At 49.9% G+C, this 18,009-nt stretch overlaps 1 protein-coding gene across 1 annotated transcript in view; it reads left to right on the top strand.

Annotated features, from left to right (window-relative positions):
- B4GALT1 (beta-1,4-galactosyltransferase 1) overlaps window positions 1-18,009 on the top strand; it is an 81,149-nt gene that overhangs the window by 48,236 nt on the left and 14,904 nt on the right. The window contains exon 5 of the mRNA XM_022551697.3: window positions 9,498-9,733. Within this exon, the coding sequence (XP_022407405.1) occupies window positions 9,498-9,733 (236 nt within the window). The remainder of the gene's footprint in view (window positions 1-9,497; window positions 9,734-18,009) is intronic.

Consider the following 18,009-nt stretch of genomic DNA (forward strand, 5'->3'; position numbering starts at 1 on the left):
ACATCCTGGATACTAATCCCTTGCGGGTCTCAGACACTGCAGACCTCTTCTCTCAATCTGTCAGCTCTCTGTTTGCTTTGCCCATGCTATCTTTTGTTTGAACAGAAGACTTTTTTCCCCATTGTTTTGTGCATTCTCTCACCAGTACTCTTTTTCTGTAACTATGTTAATACCCTTAGTCCCTCTGCATTTTAAGTGTGCTGGTATAATTTAACTCTGCTGATTCTCCTCAGCAGTCTGTCTTATGACTTTTAGCCTCTATTAAATTCTATTAAGAATGACTTTGCCTCTTAGAGTGTAAGGCCCGCACACAAGTATTATTCATATATTTACTCAGCAAATACATGTTGTAGACCTACTGTGTGTTAGGCACTGTGCTATATTACAGACAAGGTTTAGAGGTTATGAAACATGCCTGTGGCTTTTCAGAGGTGGAGCCGGGATTTGAATCCTGGTCTGTAACCTTTCCTACCATGCTGCTTCCCTTGCAAATTGCATTTGGTTCATGTAGAACTGTGTGTCAAATTTCTACATCTTTTCTAACAAATGGCCTAAGAAGGTGCAGAGCAAAGTGTTCTCCCGCAGCATCCTGAGGAGGGGAAAATCAGGAAAGGAATGGAGGTAAATGTGGCTCTGGCCATCCTGGGCCTGGCAGGCCCGGGGCCTACCTGCTGGTGACTGACCCCAGGCTGAGAGTGCAAGACCCGGAGGAGACTGGGAGGCTGCCTCAGCCTGCAGAGGAAGGTCTTTAAATAACGCCCAGGCCTGTATCATCTAATCCTTCCTGAGAAGCTCAAATCATCCTTTCCAGAAGTGCTCTAGTTCTAAGGGGTGAGAGATACAGCACGATCATCCTGGGACTAATTTCCAGGCAAGTTGGCCTCCCAAGCCTTTCCTGGTAGTGATAACTGTGGGCAGGCGCAGTTTTCACAAATTCCAGTGGAGGGAGGGCAGCCAGTCAGGAGAAATGCTGGGTGAGGAGGAAATCTGCGTTTGGGCCAGAACCAAACAAAGCAGAAATTCCTCCTGGGACAGTTTTTCCCCAGAGGACAAACACTGGGAAGCCTGTTTACTGGGCTTTAAAAGCCTTGATCCCTGGGCACTGCTTCTTGACCTCAGGCCTTGCATCTCTGTGGTTCCACTGCTGGTGGAAACCTCCTTGGGTCACCCCAGGACAGATGTGTACTGTTATGCCACGAGTTCTGGGGTCTCCCAGGGTTTCCCAGTGCTCTATCCTTGTTTCTACTGCCCCCTTGAATTCTGAGCCATGACCATGTATGTGTAGAAATGCACTTGAGAAGGGTTTAGATCAGTGATGTCACATCAGGTTCACTTTTAGGCTCCTTGGATCAGTTGGTGGCTTGCTGGAATCCCCACGGATTCTGAACCCTAGGATTCTGAGATAGAATCCCCATGGGCACAGTGGAGGGAGAGTGGAGGGGTACATGAGCTGTAATCTGTTGTCTGCTGTGTAGATGCATCCATGAACATCACAGCCCTAAAGGATTAATAAGGAAAAGATAAGGATGGCTTTTTTGCAAATCCAAGAGTGTCCTTGAGGAAGGCTGTTAGTCTCTCTGGCCTTCAGTTTCCCTTATGTGTAATGCTGGGGTTGAAATATAATTCTCGAGGTCCCTCCAGCCCTGGTCTGCCAGGATTATCCACAGGTCTGTTTCAAGGTGGATCCTGACCCTTCGAGGTGATGGAATCTGACCTTGACTTTTCTCCCTTAGGTTTAGGCCTTGGTACCCTTGGTAACAGGATCCTGGACTGAGTGACCACCCAAGGCTTTTCTGGTGATCTTAATGACCCATATTAGACTTTGAGCTTTGGGGTTATTCTCTCAAGGAACAAGTGGTATTTGGTGAAATGCCTGTTTGCTCTGGCAGTGTGAGGTTTAGGTGAGGAAATAGCAACATTTTCATTAGGAGGTTAGGCTGTCCACTGCCACACAGTCTCAAATTATAGGTCTAGAATCTGGAGGAAACTCATTTAAAATTGAGGGCAGGGGATGTGCCTGTAGATCATGAATCAGGTGCTATACCTGGAAACCAAAGGCATCTTTGGAGCCCGGAAAGGAGAGTGTTCTTGCCCTTGGTCGCCTTGGGTGTAGGTGTGTACTTAGGACAGCACTCTAGATTCTCAAGCATCACGTAGGCAAGATGGTTCCCTACTCTGCTAGTTCACATTCTTACCTCGTAGTTGAATAAGTGCTGTGGGGTCACCACACGTTCGTGCAGCCTGTTCTGCCAGAAACTGTCCCAAGTACAAAAAGGAATGGTGTACAACTCCTGCCCTCAAGGAGACGAGGGTCTGCTGGAAGAAGCAGGGAGGTAGACTGGCACCCGCCCCCTGGGGGGGGGCTTGGATGCGTGCTTGTGAAGGTTGTGATGTTGGTACGTAAAGGGTGTTTGTAGACATCTGGAGCAGGGACCAGTTGGCCTGAGGGAGTTGGGGCAAGCTTTGAAGTTCAAAGTTTGAACTTTGAAGAACTGTTCCCTTACCTACTTCACAAAGGTTTTTGAGGTAACTTATAAGAATACACACCATAAAAAGGGTCAACATAAATAAATTAAAACAAGAGAAAGAGAAAATGTGGCTTAAAAAGTTAAGATTCGGGAAGAGTTAAAATGTAGATATTCAGGCTCTGCAGCCCAGAATAGCTATTACATCTGTCCCTTTGCAAAAGCCAAAAGTGAAACATCGTCAGAGAGCAGCCATACATGGTAAGTTGTTTTTCTTGGTGCCTCACTCTTAAAGAGCTTCATGGGGGTGGGAGGGAGGTGGTGGTGAACAGGTGAGCCTGTAAACCAGCGTTTCTCAAAATATACTCTAGGGACCTGCATTAAAGCTACATAGAGTACTTGTAAAAAGGCAGAGTCCGGGACCCCAGCCCCAGACTTTGCATATCAAAAGCTCTGGGGAGGAGGATCCAAGAATCTGCAGTTTTACACGCTTCCCCAGATGATTCTTTGTGTACTCCACAATTTGAGAACCTCTGCAATAGATGGAAACCTCAACAGTATCTTGAAAGCAAATGCAATAAAGCGAGTGAGGGTGCTTGGCCCTTGTTTGAAGGCTGGGTGAGAATTTAATGGGAGCGAGAGCAGTGCACAAGAAAAGGCAGTTCCCCTGAGGTTCATCCCTCGCCGGGTCACTTGCAGGTCATATTTTGGAAAACCTACACAGTGTGGCAGTCCAGGCACACGGCAGGGCCACGCCTTAGCACAGAGATGGACGGAGGAGCAGCTGGCCCCACTATGCCCTATTGGCCCAGCTTCCCCTTGGCCACCTGGGTTCTGCTCTGCAGCCTTCCTCTGGCAGGATCTTTTATTTTTTGAACAAATATTTTGTTTTTCTCTGCGCCCCCAAATGCAGGGTTCTGAGACCACAAATATGCTCTGCTTCCTGTTGAAAAAGTGTTTTTCCCCCCAGGGTCTAATAGTGGCTTGGATGGTGAGTTGGCAGAAAGAACAGTGGGTGTTGAAATTGTATTCTGCACGCACTGTGCCCAAGACATATCAAGTCAGCCTTTGGAATAGATTATTCCTGTTTTCTGGTCACGGAGTTGTATGTTTTGAAGTCTTTATTTTGGAAGACACTTCTTTATTGAGAAAGGGATGAAGGAGGGGTCACAATTGTTGTCCTTGGGTTATATTTTTAAATATTTATTGTTCAATTTTAAAGATATACCGAAAGGTATAAAGAAAAATACCCTGAACATCTGGTTTAAGAAATAAATCATTTCCAGTACTTTTGAAGCCTTTGTGATTTAGATTTTAAAACCCAATAAGACATGGTTAACGTGAGCCTTGAGCAGTCCCATCTGGTGGCTCTCTGTCCTGTGCTCCTCCATCAGGTTTTCTTGAGGTTTATTGAAATCCTCTTGGTTGCTCGCGCTGGTGGCAGGGAGAATAGCTGTGCACCATTCACTCAGCTCAGAGTTGTTGACATACTCCGTGTCCATAGCAGCCAAGTGGACACTCACAACTCTTCTCCCAGAGGGGAGCTGAGGGGCCCAGTGGAGTCAGCTGCTTCTCTGCAAAGCTTTTCTTGACTCTGTTCCCTGGCCCCGGAGTTGACTCCCCTCCCTTTGTGCCATTTCAGCTGTTCTCACCACTGTCACCCTCACCGTCATTGTTTGCTTTGCTGGTCTCCCCCCTGCCAAGGGCAAAGGCCTCTTCTTAACCCAGCCCCACTGCTGCATGCCCGGCACCAACTGGCATGTGGTGTGTGCTAACCAGGTACATGGTTGAATGGATGTGGTGCTATGAGTGTTTAAAGAAGGCGGAGGAAAAGTAAGAACCAACCTTGAGTGATCTGAGAAGGCTTCCTAGGGGAGGTGACGTTTGAGCTGAGGCCAGGCAGCTGTTGGATTGGTGATAAGGAAGTCCTTGGAGAATTCTGGAGAGCTTCTCTTCCCTGAAGGACTGGGGAGAAGATTTGGAATGAGCCCCATGCAGTAGACGGTGCTTCTCATTTTTAGTGTAAGGGGTTACAAGGGGCATCACGAGTTGGTGGGACCGCTGCAGACAACTGTCATTCCCAAACCTGGGGATTTAGTAGTGCCTGGCTTGGCTTCCAGTATACATCTGGCCGCCGGAAGACTGGTACAGAGAAAAATGGCTCACCCACAAGAGCCTGAGGAACAACACTGTAGTGGGGCTGAGGGGTGGGCAGCGGGAGGAATGGCTTGAAGGGGGGCTATGCCATACTGTTAGGTCTGAGGCTTGACCAAGGAAGAGATTCCAACATCTCAGCTTGTTGAACCACAAAGCTAGTTCCCAAATCAGTGAATTTCATTGCTCAAGAAAAAAATTGTTTTTAAACTTGGAGGCCTGACCCATGGCTGCAAGTAAGGGTTTTTAAAAAAATTAAATTAAAAAAGATCAATCCAGCATCAAAATCCACTGTGATCATTTCATAAAAGAAAGGGGATTTTAACATTTAAAGAGTAAGAAGCACTTCATCTTGGAAGAATGGGCATTCTGATATATTGATTACATTGAGCTTAATGAAGGACCACTTACATTATCTTTGACCATTTTGTCTCAGGCTCATGAAACATTGTCACCACTCCACAACAGGCCAAGGACTCTCTTGACCCATTGGCTGGTCCGTTGGGAAGCAGTGGCTAGATGTTCCAGCCTCTTTGGCTGAGGCTAGAGGAATGAACGAGTGGTTCAGCCAGCCTGGAAGTGAGGCAGGGAGTCTGTGCTGGGCTGGCTCTGGATTCACAGGGCTTTTGATGGAGGGGCATATGTGTGTTTGGGTTTGCCGTGCTGGGCGAGGGAGCAGTGGAATCTGTCTGAGTTGAGTTCACACATTGAAGTTATTGAGCGACTTACATGCAAGGCTGTGACCTAGACTCCCAGCTGAGAGGCCCACGTGGCAGGGCTTTAGTGGGGGGAGCCGAGGACAGGCTCACATCTGCTCATCTGCTTACGTAACCCTGCTTCCCAGCTCTTAGAGCCAAGAAAACACACAAGCCGGCCCAGCAGGGCCGAGGGCTTCTGGTAGCACGCGCCACGCGCTGCACAGCAAGGGGGCCTTGGCTCAGCCCGAGGACCGTCGGGAAGGCTCAGCCCTCTGCTTCCTCCCCCACGCCTCTCCTGAGGCCCCCGCGGTGGCTCTGAGACCTGCTGGCAGGTCAGTGTGGTTCTAGGCAGAGCTGGTCACTGCCCTCTTGGAGTCTGAGCTCTTTGGACTTTCTAATTAGGGCAAAGCCAGGTGTGCCACGAAGGACGTCCCCTGCCTCGTGGCAGGAGGTGTGCCGGGTATGCAGGGAGGCCTCCCGGCTAGTGCCGGCTCCAGGAAAACGTTCAGCCCCGGATCTGGAGCCACCACAGCTGCCAAGCACTGACCCATCTCTGGGGTGTGAATGGGGAGGGGCGGTTCTCAGAGCGGTGGCAGCTTCAAGGAGAGAAGGCAGGGAAAAGAATTGCCAGATTGGGCCAGAAGGGGTGTCAGGGTGCTCTAGATGTGTGGGAGACAGGGCAGGGTTGTGAGAGAGCACAGGGAGGAGTAGGGGAGTGAGAAAGAGGCTGTTCGGTGATCAAGCTCTGCATGGAGCCGCTGGGGCAGCAAGTCCCTCGGACAGCCTTGAACCAGGGTGGTTTTCACGTGGGTCCTGCCACGCTCAGCAGGGGGCTCCTTGAAGTCAGGAACTGTCCTGTCCATCCCATCACCTCCCACCTCCCTGACCTGGCACACAGTAGGTGTCCAGAAAGTATTGATTGAAACGAATTGAAAGTGGCCTTGACACACCACAGAAAACGTTTATGTTAAACAAACTCTTCTGGCTTGATGGTTGAGTAGGCTCCTGTGGATGGACGGTCACATGCTGTTAACCCCTATGCGGGGGCTGAAGGAAGAGGAGGGGGATAGAAGATGCACCACCCAGGTTATCAGCTCCCGTCGTTGGGTAGACAGTGTTATCAGTTGCTGAAGGAACTCTGGAGCAGAAGCGGATTGGCCATAGGAGGTGGAGGTGGTGGAGGTGAGGTTAAATAAGTGTTCATGTGAGTTCCAATCCCTGCAGTTTGCAAATGGAAGCCAGTATCCTGAGAGTGGCTGGCTGGTAGTCGCCCAAAGATCATCCAACAAGTCACTTTGTAGAGCTGAACTAGGACCCAGGCAGCCTTTCTCCTGACCAGGAAACTACCTCAGGACCATCTTTCTGGAACTGCTGAAGGGGCGAAATTAAGACGCTTCTAGCCTGCAGGTGTCTGCTCCAGGGAGGGTGGGCAGACCAAGTGTGAATTCCTGTTTTCTGGGTTGGTTTCAGAAGTTGTGAGAAGTTTGGTAGGGTGACAGTCCAGATGCCTCTTGGGTTCCCAAAAATGGAGCTATGTTTAGCAGCATCTTCAGAACCAAAGGTGGGGCAGGCTGGGGATGGGGTGCAGATGTCGTGGGGCCTTCTGAAGTGAGAAGAGCCCAATGACAGGTCTTCTTTACATGTTTTTCACAAGCACCCTGTGCAGCAGGGTCTCCCAAAAGGCTTTGCCCAAGGTTGGGGAGTAGAGCAACCCAGGCCTGCTGGACCCTGTGGGAAAGGGCTCCCTCCATGAAAGCCCCAAGGCTTGTGAAGATGGGCGGTCCGGCTCCCCTCTGCCCATCTTGCCCAATAAGAATCCCTTGGGCTCCTTGTTATTTACGTGGGTCCTTCCCAAGATCTACCGAGTCAGGTTCTCTAGGGGAGAGGCCTGAGATTCCATATTTTTACTGATTACCTCACATGATTCTGATGATAGAATGTGTTCACACTCCTCACATTTTTCTGTAGAGACAATGGCCAGGCTGACCCCTTACTTGGTTCTGGGACATAGTACCTACTCACCTGAGGGCACCCTGGGAGGTTGGAGCTGGGTCAGCAGGCAGTCATGTGAGGGACTGATCTGTGAGGCCTCTGTTCCTCCAGAGACCGAGGTGCACGGCCAGGCAGAGACTAGGGCTTTTGATCCCTGAAGACCCCCTTCCTGCCACACGGGGTCTGCCGTCTGAGCTCTGTGGGAATGAGGAGAGCAAAAGGACAAGGCCAGATTGGGGCTTTGATTTTAAGATCCTAGTCTCTCAATGACGTTAGAGGGAAGAGGGAAGAGCGTTTCTGGCAAAGGGAAAAGTGTGGGCATAGGCACAGTTTATTGGAACGGGAAGGAGGGTAGAGCTGAGACTGAAGGGCCTTGTTGCCAAGCTAAGAGGCTTAGCCCTACCTTGTCCAAGGCTATAGCCTTAGAGCCATCAGAGGGTTTTAGCAGGAAAGTGATAGGATCAGAGCTGTGTCTCAGAAGAAAATGAACTAATGTGAGCGGGTGCTGTGATGATAGAACTGGGTCAGCGTCAGAGGGAGGGAAGGTGTGAGGAGTCCTGGGGATCCAGGAGAGGGGAGAAGAGGAGGAGATGCAGGTCCATACCTGCTGACAGGCAAGGGGAGCGAGAGTCACAGCTTCCTTTTCTTGGGCTGCCTCATTTCAGGAGGGTGAGTGATCCCTGAAGACAAGAGGTGCTTGAAGAGCTACATACTATTGACAAACAAACAGGGCGACAGAGGGCTGCACACTGGACCCTGGGTGGTTCTCACCAGCATGTTTCAGGTGAACTTGCTCTGAGTTTGTGGTCTGGGTCTGGCTTCTGTTCTGTAGTGTTTAGGTTCCTTCCTTTGTTCCTGTGGATAGTCTACTCCATAGGTAAAGCTGGTTATGCTAGAGTAATGGTTCCTAAAGTATGTTCCCTGATAAAATGATTCTATGGCCAAATAAGTTTAGGAAGTGGTGAGATAGATAAAGTGAACTTCTTGACTGCACAGCTTCTCAGAGCTTTTGGTATGCATTATGACTTCCCAGAAGCAAGATTTAGTATGCAGCGTTCCCAAACTTATTTGACCAGGGGACGTGTTCTTCCATTGAGCATCTCACTGGGACTAGTGTTTCCTGGAACCCACTTTGAGAAAGTCTGGCCTACAGGGAATACTGGGGACCTGGGTTCAAGTGTTGACTCTGTTCCCAATTCCCTGTGTGTCCCTAGGCTAGTCATCTTTCTCCTGCCCTCCCCATGTGTGCTGTGGCAGGGGTGGTTGTCAGACTTGGAGGAGTGAGGTCCTCTCTCAGCTCCACCTGTTTCTACTTAGGAGACGGGGACTTTCATGCCTGTATCTGGATCTTCACCCTTGCCTTTTCCTCTACTCCTAACCTGGCACTACCTCACAAGCCACCATCCACGTCTCATCAATTTGTCTTCTGAGCCCAGAGCTCTCTTACTAACTTAGTTCTCTCATTTGGAGCCATGTTCTTCTAGGCCAGAAACTTTGGAGTTGCCCCTGACTTTTCCTCCCTTCTTCATCCCCTGCTTATTCTAAGCACTCTTCTTTGATGTTTGTTCTGGCTGTTTCTTCTCTCTGCTTCCCCTTAGTTCCTCCAGTCCCTGCCCGTCGAGTTTGTTTCATCTGTGCATCACTTCCCTTCCTGAGACATGGGTTATTCATGCCACTCTCTGCCGCCTTGTAATTTCAGGCTCATTTCCTCCACAGGGACCTCCCCAACACACACGCACACTTTCCCCCGACTAGGTTAGGTTCAGAGAGATGATGTAAGTCATTTGTCCAAGGCCACACAGCTGGGAGGTGGCAGAGTTTCAACCTCAGGATTTCTGACAAAGTGCTTTCTCAGCCATGCTTTCTGATCCTTACTACAGCTTGTCAGGAAGTCTGAGCAGGAATTACTCCATTTCCATTTTTCAGTTGAGCAACATAGTCTGAGAGGAGTGGGTCCTAGGAAGGTGAAGTGCTTCAGAGGGTGACCAGCTGTCTGGGTTTGCCTGATACTGAAGGGTTTCCTGGGATGGTCAGTCATGCTAGTTCTGGACATGGTACCCAGTGCTGGGCCTGAGTGCCTTTTCCACAGCCACACTGCCTCCCAGGAGGAGATGCTTCCAGCGGTAGCGGCCTGGCCACCTGCAGAGTCCCGTGGCCTGATATCTTCTCCTTCCCTCCACCTCTCTAGTTGGCCCCATGCTGATTGAGTTTAACAAAGCTGTGGACCTGAAGCTTGTGGAGGAACAGAACCCGAAGGTGAAGGTGGGTGGTCGCTATACCCCCAAGGACTGCATCTCTCCTCACAAGGTGGCCATCATCATTCCGTTCCGCAACCGGCAGGAACACCTCAAGTACTGGCTGTATTATTTGCACCCAATCCTACAGCGTCAGCAGTTGGACTATGGCATCTATGTTATCAACCAGGTGAGGTCTGGGAAGGTGGAGGGAGGGAGGGAAGGAGTGTACACGTGTGTGCATGTGCGTGCGTGCGTGTGTGCGCGCGTGCATGCGCGTGCTTGTGTACTCAAATATGTGAGTAATGAGGGGTGAAGGAATGGAAGTGATTTTTTAGACATCTGGCATTTTGCAACTCCACTACCACCCCCACCCCCCTCCTTATCTTGGTGCAAATGAGCTAAATGCCATACAGTGTTGTTTTGTTTTGTTTTTTCCCAAGAGTATAACTTTGGTGTTTCAAGTTTATCCTGAATACCTAAATTCCTATCTTTAGACTATAACCTCCCAGTTGGAATAACACATCTAACTTATCTATATACCAAATTCCCTTGAAATTCATCTGAAGAGACAGGATGCATTTCCATTTCTAAAAGGTCCAGTGTCCATTTCATTTCAAGTTAAACTCTGGGTCTGCTTGTAGTAAGTTAGCTTGAGTAGTAAGATTACTAGCAGTTGACAGCTTCCATCAAAGTTGAGGGACTTGGTGGGCCTTCCTTGGACCAGAAGACTTGCTTAAGAAAAACCCTGCCATCAAGGAACACTCGTCTGATGCCAGTGAGCACATGTTGGCCATGGCAAGATTCAGGAGCCCGTTATTAAAGCAACGGCAGTGAGCGCCTGGGAGAGGAAGCCACCAGCACCAGGGGCCAGCAGAGATTACGAGGAGCAGGCCACGCCAGCTGCATCTCCTTTCCCTCTTTGACAGTTGTTTTACCAGTAGATGAATGATACACTGTAGACACTGTGTCAGATCTTATTCATCAAGGCATCTGGTGGCCTCCCACAAATCTGCCTGAGCAGAGGAGAGACAGCTGTGGTCTGGATGGCATATAAACTAGATTAAAATATATACTTGGGTAAAGAGTGTAAAAGATAGTTAGTGATGATGCCAAGTTTTTGAATTTAGGTGATTGTGGTCAAGGAAGACTTGGTGTGGGCGCCCGGGGGGAGAATGCAAATGTATAGAAAGCTTGTATTTTAGGTGAATGTGAGATTTCCCTTCAATTATGAAGTCAAAACAAATATCGGACCAGTGAAATTTAGCCGCTATCTTAAATTCCTATGACACGCTTATATAGATATTCCCCACATTTCCGATAACAGATTTCCAAATGTCCTATACCAGCTCTTTGCTCCTGCCCGCCCCAGTCCAAGCTGGCAGAACAACTAAGCAAGCCAGCTTGGACCAGTGGCCCCGCTGTGCCAGCTGACACTGGACACTGCCTAAGATGGGGCTTCTCCCAAAGTGTGCTTTCCGAAATGGAGATCTGAGGCCAAATGCATCTGAGGAATGCTGGACTGAACAACACGAAGCAGGTTTCATTCCTGCAGAGCCTTCAGTGTACTGGTGTACATTACAGCCTCCGGAAGGACTCCGCACATAGTGTTTCCTGAGCTCATCTGACTGGAGAGCCGTTTTCCAAGAACCATCTCAAGCGAAGAGTGTTCCGTGAATTGAACGTTGGGGAAAGCAGGCCTACATTAACACCTCCTCCCCTCCCACCTTCTTACTTTCCCTAGGATACTGAGAAACACCCCCAATTCCTATCTTTTCCCACATGTATCTCGGCATCGGAAGTATTTTATTTTTCGTTTTTCAAACATTTACATCTTTTTTTTTTCTTCTTCTTTATGCAGGTTTTTAATTGTAAAATACGATATGCCTACTGAGAAGTGCACAGAACAAAACTGTCAATGTAACAAATAAAAAGAGGATACTTACATAACCACTACTCGAATCTGAAAGTATTGATACTTGTCAGCATCTTAAAAACCTCCCATCTCCTTTTCTCATCACAAGCTCCTTCCCTCTTCCCGGTTAAACACCATCCTCACTTCTTGACAATCATTTCCTTTAACCTGCATGCATCCCTAACAAAAGAGTTTAGTTTTGTCAACATCTAACTTTATTATTATTTTTCACACACACACTGTATTTTATTTTTACAAGAGAAAAGCATTGTAACATTTACTTCTTTTTTTCCTTTAGTCTTGTCTGTATTGTCGTCTCTCCCCCACCCCATCCCCCCTACCCCTGCCCCCAGTGCGTGTCTTTTTGCTTCTTCATCTTTTCCTTCTCTTCCAAGGGTTAACTTTTCACCTTCGGTGAATAATTTCCTCCTTATCTCCCTCTCCCCCAGTTAATCTAATTTGTTCTGCTCCAGCTCCGCCCTGATTATTTCTTTGGGAAAATATGATCTGACTTCCAGGTAACCAAGTCATAAAGAAGCTTGAAGTCTGCTCTACCTTTCCAGTGAAGAATATCTTTGTATAAAGAACCCATAATAAAGTGATGATAGGAAACCTAAGCATTGAAAAGAAAGAGGTGGGAGGGGAAACATTTGGAGCGTGCCCCGTCTACAAATTAGGACCTTCCTGTGTTCTCTGTTTTACTGTTATAGTAAGGGAAAGGGAGTTCATAGCATCTGGCTTGGGCTTTGTGTACCATTTGTTGAGGAAATAGGCTTCTCAGCGTCTTCCTGTCTCAGACACCCTGCTGTCATTTTGATGCTTCATTCACCACCACCCCCAACACATACCCCATTTAAGATGAGAAAGTGCTTAAAATAGGAGGGGCCCCTGAGACATCTAGTCCCGGGGTTCTCAGACAGGTTTTTAAGAACAAAACCTCTTCCTGCCACTTTAAAATCCTCCACAGCCCCCATCCACAGTGTGTCACAATGGTGCTATTCTACTTGAAGTGGGGGCCATGACCCCATCTCTGTCCCCTGACTTCCCCTTCAGTCTTTGCTGGGATTCATGTGTACCCCTGAGGCCAGATAGTGTGAAAACTGTTCTATTTTGCAGGTGAGGAAACTGAGGCTCAGAGAGGGGAAGTGACGGGTAGGAAGCCACATAAGCCACAGTAGGGCTGCAGCTCAGAGGCCAGTCCCCGTCTCCTAGTGCCCTCTCAGTGCATCAGCACTAACTCCCTCCTCAAGGCCATTTAGTTCCTCCTTCTCAAAGCTGGGTGTCCAGGGCTGGGAGTGAGCACCAGGCTCAGGCTGCCTGGGTTCCGGCTCTGCTCCTTGCCAGCTCAGTGACCTTGGGCTTGAGTCCTTCACACCTCGGTTTCCTCAGTAGTGGGAAGGCAAGGTTTTAGTCCTTAGCACACAGGGCTGTGACGCACCTGGCACACAGTGAACCCTTGGTAAACATTAGCTGATTTGAGTTCCTTCTCCAACCCCCCCGCCCCATCCTGTCCCCTTCTTCCTGCCTATTTTCTCTGCCCAGGACTGTGGTGATAAACTCTTTACTGCTCTCTCCCCGCCTCCTGCTTCACCCCCACTCAATACCAGCGTTGAGACCCTCTCTCCCACTTGTGTGGCCTCCGTGGGGTCAGATAGTGGACTTAGGGACCACGGCAAGCCCACCAGCTTCTTCAGAGAAGGGTTGTGTCTCAAGCTCCACACACAGGAGTGAGCTTTCATGGGCTTTTGTGGCTCCTACCCTGTCCATACTAAGCTATTAACCACTTTCGTTTGGCTTAGTCCCCTCCAATCACCGTAAAAACTTCCATCTCACAGTAAGCGGGGTAGAGGTGGGTGGTGTGCTTTACCGGTTGAGTAAACCTGGAGAAGCAGCAGCATTGCTGTTGGTTCTGTGTCCAGCTCTCTTCCTGCCCTAGCCGGCTGGCATCTGAACATCTCATTAGCGTTCTGGCAGGTCCAGCCTCTCGGAGACAAGGGTACTTCTCTGAGGCACAGGTGTCCTGCCCAAGGTCCAGCACTGGGACCTTGGTGTGGAGGAGGACATCAAGACGTCGTAGCAGATGGGAGGTGGGGTGCACACTACACTCCTTCATACTTTAATTGGGAAAGGAAACCATAAAACCACCAAAGGTAAGGGGAAGGCAGGTTGTCACCCTGGCGGCACTAGCCCTAAATAAGAAATACAGGATGTTTGTGGGATTAGCTGCCATGGGAATTAACAAACAGGTGAGGAATGCAGGCCAGCTGGCCAGGTGGGCTCGTAATAACCATGGCAGCCCTTTGCCCCAGAAGCAGTGCCCAGGATCTGTCTCTCTGATTCTGTTTGTATATCCCCTGGTGCCTCTGATCTCACTCAGCTGCCTACAATTTTTCTAGTTCCGGCCGTGTCATGCCCTCTCTAAACTCTTTAGTATGTCCCTGCCGTCCACAGGCGAGGGTCTAAAGGGCCTGAAGGCCTGAGCTTGGCATCTGAGGGAGGCCCCCTGCAGCCCACCCTGACCGACCTCCGGCCACCTCCTCTCAGGCCTCCTTCACACCTTTAGGCCACAGCCACGCTGGACTCGCCACCATCTCCGAGACATGCCCAGCTGCCCTCCTTCCCCTTTGCTTATGCTGCACCGTCCACCTTCCCCCTGCATGCCTCCCCTTCCCTCCCCTGGTTGCTCTTTTTCTGGCCACTATGGGAGGCCCTCCCCAGCCTTATTAGCTCTGTGAAGGCCTGGAGTGGAGCCGACTTCTCCATCCGAGCTGTCCCAGGCCACGTTGTGCTTTCTAGTGAGGCGGGGAGAGTGGAGGGATGATTCCCTGTGTGCGTGCTCTCCCCGCCCAGCGGCCCCTAGACCCTCAGGTCTGACTTGCTCATCTCCCTGACCACGCAGCTCCATGCACGGTCCACCGCAGGGTCAGGGTTTGGAGCACGGAGTTGCTTCCTATGGCTCCTGCCCTTTTACTTACACCTGCTCTCAGGACCCCTTGCTCTGGGTTCTCTGGAGAGGTCTGTGTCTCTTAGAAGTCAAGCCTCCTTTCCCCTCCAGGCCAGGTCATGACCCTTGGGAACCCGCACAGCCTTCTCCCTCTGCTCCCTCCCCCGGGCCTCTCCCCAAAGCTTCCTGTCCCTGGTGGACCGGGGTGACCTCCCTTTTCAGGAAAAATGCAGAGAACCTACTCTAAGCCCTGTGGTATTTGATGGTCATAAAACTTTGTGGTCTTTGGGACTGAACCTCTTTCACGGTCTCACTTTGAATTTTGACCCTAACAACCCCTCAGTGAGGCAATGGGTACCCTCACTGTCCCTGCTGAGGGAAGGCTTCGGAGGCGAGCAGGTTGCTGGGGGTCCCGTGACGGCTGGGTGGCAGAGCTAAGACAGAAATCACCCGAGGCCTAAGGAATGCCTCACCTTGCCACGTGTATTCCCCTCACTGGGGAACAGCTCCACATCCACTTGGCAATGCCCCCATGAGTGCCACTGGGTCACGAGAGGGGGGGCAGCAGCTTTGGAGTAGCAGCCTCAGAACCTTCTGGAAGGCTTGTGCAATTGTCATGCTTACAGGTAAAACCTGGCCTGAAAGGGAGCCCCAGCTCGCACCTGAGGAGTCTCCGTCTAGCTTTGGAATTTTTTTCCCTCTTCCTTTTCATCTGTGCACAGTCGTGAGGTGATTCTAGGCTGCTTGTCTGAGACCAGGTTTGGGCAGGTTTGGAGACCACCCTTTGCACGCTCAGTGAGTGAGAGCATCTGTCACCACCCCTCAGCAGCTTACCTCTGTCACTGGGCCAGGCAGCTGGTTCCTAAACGAGGCCAAGACGAATTAGAGTGAAGCAGGCTCGTGAGGACAGCTGCCTGGTCCTGAGGCCCCCCTGGTTTGGTTTCATCTTGACTGTGTCTATTTACCATCACCCCTTCCATTTCCTGCCCGAGCTGGTAGCACCCAGATTGATGTGTGCAGGAGTGGGGCTTGGGAGGGGTGAGGCCAGTCCTGTTCTGTAGCACCCCCTGCTGCGGATATCTGTACCCTACCTGCTTGCGTGCTGCCCCAGTGATTGGTCGTTTCCTTTGCTGTGTTTTTTCCCCTCTCTCTGTCGCGTGGCTCGCTCCAGTCTCCTGGGGAATGTGTAGAAGCACTTTCAGGTACTCGCAGAGCTGGGGAATTGCCTCCCTGGGCATTGTTCTGGGAAATGTCATTTTCTCTGTTCACCGTTGACTTCGTGACAGGGAATGACAGCTTATTAGGAATTTGCCTTTGCCCTGGAACAAGGGTGGTCACAGCCTAGACGTTTGCCTCTCCTCCTTACGTCTCTCCCTTGCAGCCATCTTTGTCTCTTTGTTCTTTTTCTTTTTTTTTCCTTCTAGTGGGGGCCTTTTGCTTTTATTTGTTAATCCTGTTTGTAGCAAAGCAAGCTGAAGGAGGACCTCCTCTCTGTGATCTGCTTCTTGCTCTCCACCTACTTCCTCTTCTGTGCCCTTCACCTCCTAGAGAGAGAGAGAAAGAGAGGAATGCCGACCTAACTACCGCTGTGACTGCTGCTGCTGCTGCCAACACTGCTGCCACCCTGGTAATGTCCACATGCCCCCAAATCCAACCCAGAGCCCGGGCCCTGCTGGTCAGGGGGAAGCTGTGTAAATAATCCTGAGAGGATGCCGTCTCGAGCCCTGGGGTCTCCTGGGCAAGGCCACGGCCTCTGTGGGCTCACTCAGAAATGCTGAGGCTGGTGGGAGCCAGCCTGTTGTGCAGAGGTCGAAGAGACTTTGCCTTAAAATCAAGCCACAGTTGTGCTCATACTGTATGTGTATATACTTTTGTATCTTGCTCTTTTTCTTAAATCCTATATCATCAGCATCTTCCCATGTTATTTCATAGTCTTCATAATCATCACTTTCCATGCCGTCATAGTAGTTGAACATGTAGTGCTACCATAATTAACATAAACATTCCTATATTAGAAGACATGTAGATAATTTCCACTTTCTCACTAGTGTAAATAATACTGTAATGGACATCTTTCAGTCTGCAGCTTATTCTGTGTTTGCTTCTTCCACATTTAGATTCATTTCCCCAGGCTAGATTTCAGATACGAGACTATGGGTTCAGAAATGGTTTAAACATTTTTCTGGTTCGTAACATAAGTGGCCAAATTGCTTTCTGAAAAAGAAGTCTTTATTTTCTAAGTGTTTTTCTGCAGAAAATATCGTCTCAGTGCCTTGCGCCCTGGGAGAGAGGCAGGCATCCTGCTGTGGCTGCTGTTGAGCTGGGGTTTTAAAACTGTTCTCTGTGTTTACCTTGCCCAGAATCCCTGCTAAGCTGTTCTATTAGCTCAGTTCTCTCTGAAGGTACCTTATGGCTCTGACGTGTGTCCTATTCCAGGAGAGGCCAAGGATGTGCTCACTCTTGTGACTAATTACTTTGGCAAACAGAGAACCACCCCCTCAGCACCCTGAACCTGAAAGGGCCCGTTCCCTTCACTTGCTGGGAGAAGAGCTTAAGTCTCAGATCAGGTTTTACTGAGGGCCCTGTCCAAGCTCAGGGCTACCATATTATTATGGTTCAAAGCCAGAGACCCAACTGTTGTGAAATCCTGGGTGAGTGGATATTTGCCCTCCACAAACTCAGCATTTGTATAATCCCAGTAATTCTCTGGAGATCACCTCTCAGCCAGCCTGTCTACCATCCCAAGGCCTGCAGGTCAGTCCTGCCACAGGGCTGCCCAGCCAGAGCTGCTTTCCTACCACCCATTCGGCCTAGGTCTTTCCTTTTGGCATCTGAGTGGGCACAGAAAAGTATGAAAGAGGGTATTTCTGCAAACATTTGCACTGCCTGCAGACCTGCCTCTGGATCTGTGGGCTTGAGAGCCTGCGGGTTACTGTCGGTGTTGCGGGGGTGGCTTTGTGATGGGCAGGGCACGTGTACAGCAGCAAAATTATCTCTCCCATCACATAGAAATTCTGATTCTTTGAGACCCTGGGCTTCCGGTTGATGTTTCCAACCTCACTGCTGCTGTGTCTCTTGGTGGAAGAGGGGCCAGGTATAGTCAGCCCCCAAGCCATCATGGTCGGGGGATATGTGTGCTGGTGTACACACTGGGGCCTGACATCCAGGGAAGCCAGGGTGGTTTGGTGGATCTTCTAGAGACTGTTAGAACTTGCACAATTGGGGCTGTGGTTTTCTGTAGTTGGTCATCTGTCCCCTGTTGCAATCAGGGAAAGGCTGCTCTTGTCGTAACCACAGGATTTGCCTGGGGATTAGACCAGATTCTGGTACCTTTTCTGAAAGCCCCACAAAGGCTGCTTGCAGGTGCAGTACACAGGCCGAGGGAGCAGGTGAGGCATGAAATGGGGAAGTGGAATCCTTGCCTTAGCCCTTCCAGGGAGGCGCTCTCTGCTTGCCCAATGCCATTGCCTCGTCTCCGATGTCTCTCACATGAATCATGCAACAGCTTCCAAACTGCCCTCATTTGGGGAGTAGGGCACAAATCCCTCCTTGACGCACAAAGCATAATTCTTGTTTAAAACCTCAAGGGCTCCTGAATAAAAGATGA

The sequence above is a fragment of the Delphinapterus leucas genome, chromosome 6 (assembly GCF_059928025.1).
Source record: "Delphinapterus leucas isolate spDelLeu-1000000601 "Yukka" chromosome 6, BTC_Dleu_Yukka2, whole genome shotgun sequence".
Lineage (NCBI taxonomy): Eukaryota > Metazoa > Chordata > Mammalia > Artiodactyla > Monodontidae > Delphinapterus > Delphinapterus leucas.